Source organism: Olea europaea, unplaced genomic scaffold (assembly GCF_002742605.1).
Source record: "Olea europaea var. sylvestris unplaced genomic scaffold, O_europaea_v1 scaffold311, whole genome shotgun sequence".
NCBI classification, from domain to species: domain Eukaryota; kingdom Viridiplantae; phylum Streptophyta; class Magnoliopsida; order Lamiales; family Oleaceae; genus Olea; species Olea europaea.
The window spans coordinates 710756-722995 of record NW_019249854.1 but is presented as its reverse complement, the minus strand read 5'-3'; the positions used below and the strand labels follow the sequence as shown (position 1 = coordinate 722995).

The 12240-nt window shown below is 34.0% G+C and overlaps 1 protein-coding gene across 1 annotated transcript; it reads left to right on the top strand.

Annotated features, from left to right (window-relative positions):
- The first annotated feature begins 201 nt into the window (after window positions 1-201).
- Window positions 202-2303, top strand: LOC111385219. Its single transcript, XM_023009596.1, has 3 exons — window positions 202-363; window positions 819-1161; window positions 1225-2303. The coding sequence occupies exons 1-3, from the start codon at window positions 202-204 to the stop codon at window positions 2301-2303; spliced, it is 1584 nt and encodes a 527-aa protein (XP_022865364.1).
- Window positions 2304-12240: the final 9937 nt, after the last annotated feature.

Below are 12240 nucleotides of genomic sequence, written 5' to 3'. Positions count from 1 at the left end.
TTAATCTGAATTTTTCTTATTTTTAGTTTAGTTAATTAATTTAGAAAATTTTTACAGTCTTTCCTGCTTTCTTTTTCAAGACTTTGTATGCGAAGTTTAAGAACGGGTGATCTTGCTCAATTTGACCCAGAAATCGAACGAACATTCAACTTTCGAAGAAGACAACAGCTTGAAACACATCAAAAATAGAAAGAGGAAGACATGGCAAACGAAAATCCGAATCAATTAGCCATCGAGGCTAATCTAGGAGTAGCACAACCGAATATTGCTGTAGTCAATGAAAATGCAAGGCTCATGGGAGAATATATGGTTCCACCGGTAGTGGAAAGCCAGTCCAGTATCGTATATCCGACGTTTGGTCAGGCAAAATTCCACCTGTGGACAGATGTCATCAACATGTTCCAAAATGCGCTATAATTTTTTTGGAGAAGCTATAGAGAATCTCAACGCTCATATATCAAGATTTCTGGACATGTGTGCAACAATTGAGTATCCGAGGGTTTCAAGCGAAGCAATTAGACTAAGGCTCTTCCCATACACATTGAGGGATTCAGCAAGGGAATGGTTAGACACTTGCCCAGTCTTTGAAAGAATAAGGGGTTACAGAAAGAAAAATTGAGACTGCTTCCCCTTTCTTTAGATAGAAAATTCCACCGCAGAGCATCACAACATGGAACCAATTGAGTCAGAAATTTCGTAGCAAATATTTCCCACCAAAAAGGATTGCAAGGCTAAGGGACAAGATCACCACTTTTCAGCAAATGGACTCAGAATGCTATTCAGAGGCTTGGGAACGATACAAGGGTTAACTTCGCCAGTGCCCACAACACAGATTGCAGAAATGGCTTCAAGTGCAATACTTTTACATTGGTTTGAACCCGATTAGCAGGGCAAACATAGACTCTGCGTGCGATGGTTCGATCACAAAAAGAACCGCGGACCAGGTCTACCAAATCATGGAGGATTTGGTATTTACCAGTGCACTTTGGCCTACTGAAAGAACGAGGGGAAAGAAAGTTGTTAGGGTATTCGAAGTTGATTCTTTAACAGCACTTTTAGCACAATTGGCATCATTGGCACAAAAGGTAGATCAGATGAGTGTAGCCCAGACAGTGGGACCTAAATGCAAACATTGTGAAGGGAACCACGAGAGTGTTGATTGTAACGTAGGATTTCATTTTGCTCAGACGATAGAAGACGTGAACTATACTCAAAATTTTTAAGGGCAACAACACAATCCAAATCCTAACACATATTACCCAGACTGGAGAAATCACCCAGGTTTTCAATGGAGTAATAATCAGGGAGCTCACATTGCTCCACAGCAGACCGCACCACCCGAATTTCAGCAGAATGAGAAGAAGACTTCGTTAGAAGATCTTGTGACTAAGTTAGCAGAAATGTCCACTCAACATATGCAGAGAACGGATAAGAGCTTGCAAGTTCAGGGTGCTGCCATAAAAAATTTGGAGAATCAAATGGGACAAATAGCTAAAGCACTCTCAGAAAGACAACAAGTAGCATTGTCAAGCAACACTGAGATAAATCCTAAGCAGCAGGTAATGGTAGTAAAAGTTGTAGAGAATGAGGAGGTTGGGACAATCACTACACGCAATGGGATTCAATTTCCAGAAATCACAGTCGAAAGACGAGTAAAAGTAAATGAAAAAGTACCTTCCATAGATGAGGAGCAAGTCGATAAATCTGAACAGCCAGATAAAATAGTTTCACATCAAGAGTTAGAAAATCTACAGGTTAAGACAATCGCCCATATCAAACCTCATTTGCCTCCTGTCCCATTTCCACAGAGATTGCAAAAGATGAAGTTGGAAGAACAGTTTGCAAGGTTCTTGGATATCTTCAAGAAGCTTCATGTTAACATTCCACTAATTGAAGCTATATCTCAAATACCAAACTATGCAAAGTTTCTGAAAGAGATTCTATCCAAAAAGAAAAGGCTTACAGATTTCAAGACCATCAAGTTAAATGAGGAGTGTAGTGCCATATTGCATAATAAATTACCTCCTAAGCTACAAGATCCAGGGAGTCTCAAAATACCTTGCTCAATAGGGAATGATTCAAATTTTAATTATTTATGTGACTCAGGAGCAAATATAAACCTAATGCCCTTCTCTGTATATAGGGAATTAGGATTGGAAGAGCTAAATGATACATCTATCTCCCTTCAATTAGCAGACAGATCAATCAAATACCCGGGAGAAGTGGTTGAGAACGTGCTCATTAAAGTAGGAAAATTTATATTCTCCATTGATTTTGTTGTCCTAGATATAGAGGAGCCATAGAATGCAGCGTTACTTATCTTGAGCAGATCCTTCCTATCAACAAGCCGAGCTGTCATGGACTTTGAAAGTGGCGAACTAACATTGAGAGTGGAAGATAAACAAGAGAATTTTAAGATCTAAAACACTATCGAGAATCCAATACATAGAGAGATCAATAAAAAAAAACTAAGGAGGATTCCAATTATATTACTGCAAAGGTGCAACAAGGCTTGAAGGAGACAAAGCCTAAAAATTTAGGAAGCCTTGGACGAGAGAGGAACGGAGGGTTAAAGGTTTGGAAGGCAAAACGAGGATGCAAAGCCGAAAATTGCAAGGAGTGCAAAAACTCAAGATACATGTTTAACCCACCTTGATCAATTTCTCCGTACAGCTTAGCTAAAGACTATAAATTAAGTGCTTATTGGGAGGCAACCCAATCTTCTAACGCTTTTATTTATTTTGCTTTCTGCCTCGCATAGCATATAGATTTATTTTGATTATTTGGTTGCATTAGATTTAGGCACTTTTTAATTTGTAGGGTATAACCATCCTTAAATACTCCACTTAGGCCATTGAATTTATTGTCGGTATTTTGATTGTTTGGGCTAAGTAACACATGTTCTAGGTTATTTGATTTTTAATGTTTGATTTAACTGCTATGTTAGGAACATAACGTCGTGGAACGCTCAAACCAACACAGACCAAAGGAGAAATATGATGATAGAGATTTTCGAGTCGTCATCCATATTGCCTCACATATTCAATAGAAAACTTTGGGGAGTATTTTCTTCCTTTTCTTCCTCATTCCCTTATACTCTTACTTTTACTTTATGACATTGAGGACAATGTCGGGTTCAAGTTTGGAGGTGAAAAAAAAATATTGAATTTTTTGGTTTTCTTATGCTTGTGTGTTTTGGTGCGTTTGTTTAGTACTACTTAAAAAACAAAAAAAAACAAAAAACAACAAATTTTTTTATTAGGTTGCGTGCTTGTGTGGGTTGGATAGCCTAGCCAGCAATGATGATCTAAATTGAGATTTAGTATTAATATATAAACTGTGGATAGTTTGCATGCTAGATTGATTGAAATTTAAACTTGCAGAACTTGATATTATACGCGCACAAGAATTGAGTTTGACATTGTGATGAAATGAGTTGTTTCATGCTCTTGATAGGCGGATTTAGTTGGACATAAATGCTTTACTCAAACTATACTAAACTAATTATTCTGAGACCAAATATAGCACAGTTTGGGATGATTTTACTATTGTAGAAAGATACTGATGTGGCTAGGGATTTCTTGTGTGAAAAAAAAAATTGTATGGATTGTCTGAGATGAACATGATAAAATTGGGTGAAAGTCTTAAGTTGGAGGTCAGTTTTCTTGAATAGGTGTATGATAAGGGACATTGTACTAATCAAGACATATATTTTAAAATTTAAAATTTCTCTTTGAAGCCTTTATGACTCGAGCAATTAAGCCTACAAGGGTATCTTAAAACTTGATTACCTAAAGTCATCTGATTTGGAAGTCATCGGTCTAAAGCTCGCTATAGGGGTTATTTAGAAAGCACTCAAAGATGAAGTTGCCATTGAAAAAATAAATAATTGTTCTCTTGAAAGCCTTTTTAACTCAGGTTATTAAGCCTATAAGGATGTTTCAAAACCTAGTGCCCTGAAGTCGTCTGACTTGGAAGTCATCGACCTAAAGCCTGCTACATGAGTCATCTAGAAAGCTTAAAGGGGAGTTCAAAAAAAATAAAAATAAAAATAAAAATGCATTAAATACCTTGTTAAGTCCTAACACTAGTTCGAGGGAATTTGATTTTCGATGAAAGATAATTAGCCTACTTGAGTCTTGCAGTCAAAGCAATCAAATAATTGGAGAATGCTTATTCATTAATGTGTTGACTTGCAACTAGTGACATCCACCCAAATTGGAGAGGGTGAGAATAGTAACAAAAAACTCAATCTTAGATCACACGCTGGGAAAAGAGTGAAAAAAATAAGTTTGGGGGTATATGAATCTTACGAGAGATGAAAGAATAAATTTGACCGTAGAGGGTCGAAAATTGGAGCAACTTGTGAAGTCATTAATGTCTACCTAGTTCTTCACACACACACACATACGTCGATTTTGCATTAAAAAAATGGATATTGGTTTGATATTGTGACTTTGAAGCAGTTTGTAAATTTAATACGGTGATCTCCATTCCCGATGTAAAAAGCTAGATTATCCAACCAAAATATTTTACATGTTTGTGTGTTTGTTAAATTAAGTTATGATTTTGTTTGAAGACAAACAAATGTTTATATTTGGGGGTGTTTGATAAGTGTATTATACACTTATGTAGACCTAAAAATATAGATATTTAATAGTTCTTTAAAGCAATTATAGCCTAAATTGTGTATATTTCATTTATTAGATAAAACTCGATGGTTGGAAGTTAAACGGCAAGAAAGAAGTAAAAAAAGGCGAAAAATAGCGAAGTACAAAGTTGAGGACCAAATTGTAAATATCCAATGGTTGACTTGGACAATAAGAGATATTTTAAAGATTGATGGGAGTCAACTGGATGCAATTAGAAGTCAAAAAGGAATGGAATATCATCAGAATATTACCATAAATCGACTTCCAATTACATGATATATTTTTTAGATTTTTAGTCAAGGATTACGACCAATTTTTGGCAGAGTAAACGTCCGAATTGGAAAATATCTATTTCTAGGAAAATTGTAGCCCTTTTAGTTATCTTTCCAACGAATTTTGAATCACTCAATTGGATATCGGGAGACAAAGTTATGATCAAAATACTGACTGATGTGCAGAGACAAAAAAATCCGCGCACGAGTGTAACTTTCTTTATTCGATTGGAAATCTTTTGGAAACCAATTTGGACATGATTTTTCACCAATTTTCAACCACTACAGATACCTAACAGGAGAATACACAAAGGGGGCTCTCATACTTTTCTCTTATATATAATATACTCCAATATATTCATCAATTATCATCATCAAAGGAGGAGAGAATTCATTGTTTTTGTGAGAGAATTGAAGGGGACTTGCAAGAATTCAATCAAGTGAAGATTCAAACTTGGTATTAGATATAGAAGAGAGAACGCAAGTGGAGATTTATTAAGAAATCATTGAAGAGATTCAAGATTTCAAGATTTGTCATCATCTTCTCAATTTATTAAAAATCCAGGTTGTCTTTCCACTTATATATGATTTTTTGTAATTTAAATATGTTAGACTAATTTTTCATATTTCTAGGATGTGATGAACACTTGTTATGAATTTTTAATTTGAATAATTTAATTGACGTTAATTTGTTCAATTGTTTGGATGTTTATTATCATTTTCATGCTTTTCAATTAATTGGCTACTAGTTGAATTGTTTGTGGATTTTGTTATTATCGAGAGAGATAATAGGATCATTAGCACAAAATAATAAATATTGTGAGGCTCGATAGAGAATAGATATATACATCTATCCTTCATATGGTTTTATAAGATGTTCTATCTCGTTTAATACATTTGTCACGTTCACATCTTTCATCAAGGGATAGGAAGGTCACATGAGAGGAATATATTTGATAACTATCGAGAGAGGTTTGTTGGCCTACGGTTGACTTTTCGTTTTGATTATAACAAACATATTTTATTAACAATTGTGTTTAAGTGATTATAGAAGTTTACGACAAGCGGAGCTCTTGCAAGTTTGGACAAAGTGGAAATCAAGCTACATATCAAGACTACGATCACTTCAAGAAGAAATTAGAAGAAAATATATTTAGACACCTTGATTTCAAATGTTAAGGTAAAATACTTTAGTATTTGGCATATACGTCATTTGAAGCTCAAGCAACGTTTCTTCGCACGACAAACACGATTTTTGCATAAAGAAAAGCACGAACCTATTACATACTTTTAGACATGTCAAAAAGTCCGTAAAAAATGTTAGAAACATCCTTTATGAATTTTCATTTTGCTACATTATTTAAAGAAGGAAAAATCCAAAAATATGCTGATCTAGAGGACGCATCCGGTAGCTCTAGCGGACGAGTCCGGTAATTCTAGCGGACGTCCGGTATGACAGGTTTGTCCAACGGTCAAGAAACCGAACGTTCTGACTTCTGAACAAAAAACGGTTAGTTGACCGTCCGGTACGATAGCAGACGTCCGATAGCTTCGTCCGGTAGAACAGAACTTTTGGCCGTTTTTGTTGCTATAAACACTAGATCACTTTGCATTCAATATGAGACTTTATATGAGCATTTAAAGTGAGATATCACTAATCTATCACCTATATACATCTATTTCTTCAATCTATTTATTAGAAAAACATTTGATTGATCCAACTTTTGAAAATCATTCTTATCAAAGTGTTTTTCTTTTCTAACACTTGAGCTTCAATCATTGCTATCTACTAAAGTGTTAGCTATCTTCTCTTGTTGTATTCAACTTCAATTATATCATTTATTGCAAGAGAAGTCTTCACTTGTATTCTCCTTATCTTTCAAATTTGTGGGTCGAGTTGAAGTCCCGAAAATTTCAACATTGTAAAGGAACGATACTCCTTATTTGTAAGTCACCGAAAGCGTTGTAAGAAGGTTGGATTGCACCATAAGTCAATCAATATAGTGAAAAATGCCTTGCTCGTGACGAAGAGCATGGTAACGGGGGACGCAGATCGTGATTGGATTGAACCTCCTTATTACATCGTTTGCACTCTCTTTTCCCTTCCTCTTATTACTTTTGTGTTATCTTGTTTATTAATAGTTATTTGTTTAAATTTGCGCTTATTTTCGAAAAAGGATCGAAAAACCAATTCACCCCCCTTTTGGTTACTTGTTCTTGGGCTTTCAAGGTTTTCAATTAAAATAGGAATATTGACCAACAAGCGTGATTTCAAATTATCAATTTAAATTGTCGAAATAAAAATGGAGTAGCAAGGGGGATTCCACATCTTAGCAATACTTCTCGCAAATTTGATAAACTTTTACTTGCTTTCTATTTAGTTGATAGATTTAATAGTGTTAGTTACAACTCGATCTTACTATTCGATTAAGGGAATTATTAGCTTTAACTCGATCAAACACATAGTCCTCGTGGGTTCAATACTCTACACATCACTTTATTACTTGTTCACAATCCCATTCACTTGCGGGTAATCAGTCGATCACTCCTCTTCTTCACTACTTTGTATAGCCAATAGGTAACTGTTAGCAGTAATAACAACCCGATGCTCGTACTTAAACCTGCACAGAGAGATGTCATATTAGGCAAATTCATGCACTGGCAGCTGTTTGACAACTCTAAGACTTCTAAGCATTCATTACGTGTATGAGATACTAATCGGATAAATTGTCAACCAAAAAAAATCACTGTTGTGAGTATCCTTTTCTCTTTTCTATAATCACTATATTAAACTTCATTTTCCCTCATTTTCTTGACTTTAAGTCAAATTAGGCTTTTGTTTAGTTTGTTTCTTAAGCCGTCAGGCATCGTTCAACTGTGTAGAACATTTGTTTGATTTCGTATGGACATAGTCACTGTACTTGTTGGTTCCTTCGTCCAATGAATTGATCAGTGTTTTTTTTTTAATATTAAGAAAATAAAGGAAAAGTATCCTATATGATTCCGAGTTTTCTTCGACTTATGTATTAACTCCTGATTAGATAAATAATGGTTTGAACTTGACATAAAAACCCTGTTCATCAAATCTGTCTCAAATGCAAATTCCAAAAAAAGAAGGAACAAAAAATCTTTTTTCAAAATATTTCTGTACTCATCTTAAGTTTAATGATTTAAAGGTATTAGTAAAGTTGCAACGATTTCCCTTCATCCCTGGTTCTCAACAATGCTTCAAATGAAAAGTTTTTACTTTTGATTGAATGTAATGAACATGATCCGAAGTAAGATGAGTAAACTTACAGGGGTAACAGTATGTTTATAACCTGTGAGCACCAGGGGTGGACCCACATGGGGTCATGTGGGGTCAAATGACCCCACAAACTTTTGCCCTTTTTTTTTACAACCTATTTTGATGCAGTCGTCGGGATGCCAAATGAAATCAAAATATTACATTCTTAATACCATTTCGAAGTGATCATGGCCTAATTTTTCACTTATTAATGGCATGCGAAATGGTCAACTATAGCAAAAGTTATGACATGTTAAAGTAGGGCGTTTATAACTAGTATTTTGAGAATTTCGATAGTATCCTAACTTTAAAAATTCGTTTGCGATCATGTGCTATCTGAATCCACAACTCGTCTATGTCATGTGAATGTTTGTTTTGAAAACTACATCGTTTTCATATCGAATGGTCCAAACGGATATCGAAAATAGTTAAATATGTATCAAACGTACGCCTCAAAAAACGTCAAACTCGTTTTTTCTTTTAAAAAAATTCAATTAATTATTATTTTTACACGATAAATTTTTCAATATAATTTATATTGTTTCATTCGGAAGTTTTACATGAATTATGATGTAAATTTTTTAGGGTCGTTACGGATTAAATGCAATTTGAATTACTTTCGAATTATATTTACTTTAAATTTGAATTTCATTTACTTCCTGAACTAAACTTGAATTTTATTTCAATTCATTTAATTTCTATATTCAATTTAATTTATTCAATGTTAGCTCAACATTTGCAAATGAAATGATAAACAAACTATACAAGTAGCAAAAATTTATTTAATAATATTAATAATGATATAATTATACGACATTTTCAAAGTGTCAAAATACATATAAACTTATTTTTATTGATATTATGTTGTTTATTAAAAAAATTATTTTTAAATTTTTGACCCCACAATACTAATGATCTGGGTCCGCCCCTGGTGAGCACTGATGCTTTATTTGAACGCTGGCCACAGGGGCGGACCCACATGGGATCATGTGGGGTCAAATGACCCCACAAAATTTTGCCCTTTTTTTTTGTTTTTACAATCTAATTTGATGTACTCATCAGGATGTCAAATGAAATCAAAATATTGCATTCTTAATACCATTTCGAAGTGCTCATGTCTTAGTTTTTCACTCATTAATGGCATGCGAAATGGTCAACTATAGCAAAAGTTATGACATGTTAAAGTATGGCGTTTATAACTAGTATTTTGAGAATTTCGATAATATCCTAATTTTAAAAATTCGTTTACGATCATGTGCTATCTGAATCTACAAATCGTCTATGTCATGTAAATGTTTGTTTCGAAAACTACATCGTTTTCATATCGAATGGTCCAAACGAATATCGAAAATCGTTAAATACGTATCAAACGTACGCCTCAAAAAGCGTCTAACTCGTTTTTTCTTTTAAAAAAATTCAATTAATTATTATTTTTACACGATAAATTTTTCAATATAATTTATATTGTTTCATTCGAAAGTCTTACATGAAATATAATGTAAATTTCTTAGGATCGTTACGGATTAAATGCAATTTGAATTACTTTCGAATTATATTTATTTTAAATTTGAAATTCATTTACTTCCTGAATTAAACTTGAATTTTATTTCAATTCATTTAATTTCTATATTCAATTTAATTTATTCAATGTTAGCTCAACATTTGCCAATGAAATGATAAACAAACTATACAAGAAGCAAAATTTATTTAATAATATTAATAATGATGTAATTATACGACGTTTTCAGAGTGTCAAAATATATATAAACTTATTTTTATTGATATTATGTTGTTTATTAAAAAAATTATTTTTAAATTTTTGACCCCACAATACTAAGGGTCTGGGTCCGCCCCTGGTGAGCGCTAATGCTTTATTTGAACGCTGGCCACAGGAGCGGACCCACATGGGGTCATGTGGGGTCAAATGACCCCACAAAATTTTGCCCCCTTTTTTTTTCACAATCTACTTTGATGCACTCGTTGGGATGCCAAATGAAATCAAAATATTACATTCTTAATACCATTTCGAATTGCTCATGATCTAGTTTTTCACTTATTAATGGCATGCGAAATGGTCAACTATAGCAAAAGTTATGGCATGTTAAAGTAGGGCGTTTATAACTAGTATTTTGAGAATTTTGATAACATCCTAACTTTAAAAATTCGTTTGCGATCATGTGCTATCTGAATTCACAAATCGTCTATGTCATGTAAATGTTTGTTTTGAAAACTACATCGTTTTCATATCGAATGGTCCAAACGGATATCGAAAATAGTTAAATATGTATCAAACGTACGCCTCAAAAAACGTCTAACTCGTTTTTTCTTTTAAAAAAAATCAATTAATTATTATTTTTACACGATAAATTTTTCAATATAATTTATATTGTTTCATTCGAAAGTCTTACATGAATTATGATTTAAATTTATTAGGATCGTTACGGATTAAATGCAATTTGAATTACTTTCGAATTATATTTACTTTAAATTTGAATTTTATTTACTTCCTGAACTAAACTTGAATTTTAGTTCAATTCATTTAATTTCTATATTCAATTTAATTTATTCAATGTTAGCTCAACATTTGCCAATGAAATGATAAACAAACTATACAAGTAGCAAAATTTATTTAATAATATTAATAATGATGTAATTATACGACGTTTTCAAAGTGTCAAAATACATATAACTTATTTTTATTGATATTATATTGTTTATTTAAAAAATTATTTTTAAATTTTTGACCCCACAATACTAATGGTCTGGATCCGCCCCTGGCTGGCCAATGCAACCAGAACCAAATTTGCTGCCATCACCAAAATAACCGTGCTGGCAAGAGCACTTATAACCACCTGGAGTATTAGTGCAGATTCCATATGGATGACACGGATTGTTCTCGCATTCATTGATGTCTGAAAACGTAGTAGAGCGAAAAGAGTCATGGCTGAGCCAAAGGAAATTAAAATTGTTCTTATTGCTCTTCGATAATTCATTTTTTGTTTATCTATAGACAGCTTCTTTGGTAAGCTAGATTTAACACTAACTGACAATACGAACCAAAAAAAAAGTAAATTTTTTTGTCCATCGTGGAGTAATGTCCAATAATATGTACTAAATATGCTCAGAGTGCTCAAACAGACATTAACTAACCTTGGCAACCTGGTCTGAGATATGGATTTCCCTTGTATCCCTTGGAGCAGTCGCAGTGATATCCTCCAAGACCAGTATCAGAATCAACACAGATGCTATTTTCCTGACAAGCAAATAGACTGGATTTCTGAGCTTCAGCACATGTTTGATTCCCAATCACCCAGTCCAATACCATCGGAACAGTTTCTACAATTCTGTGTTCAAAATTGGAATCAGAGACATCAGATGGATGAAACCTATATCTGCACTGTTCTCCAAGAAAGGAATAGCCACAGCGGTTGAAGGACGAGACCTTTGTGTGATTTCCATAGCTGTTCAGGAAATTAATGTAATTCTTTAGGCCCTTGGGAATGGAGTTTTGGCAACAGCCAATTCCAGAACAAGATCCATCACTCAAGTCACTGTTCTTTGAACATATGGCAGCACATGAACTGATTAAGTTATCGGTTGCCACTTTTGCCATATAGGAAACATCATCACATCCCACAACTATGAATTTATTTTCGTTTGAAAAACTGAAAGGCGAGGTTTCATCTATACCATATACGGTTGGAAATTCACGAGTTATACCACCAGTCTGATTGTAGCATCTGTAAGCTATCCCATTGCTTTTGACACGGATTTTGGTTTCTGATATGTCGATAATCTCTCCATTAGTTCTGCTGAGGAAGGGTTTTGGAGGGTTAAAAGATTTAGAACAGTTGATGTCATACAATGGGCCAATGGAACATCCAGCATCTAAACCAATACCAAATGGGTATGGAACGGAAACATTCCCACACTTGGTGGGGCAGCCGGGTAGCGCGATTGTGCTGTTGTTGATGGTCTGTTTTGATATGGAAAAGCTAAATGGAAGCCATAAGATTAGAAGAATGCAAGC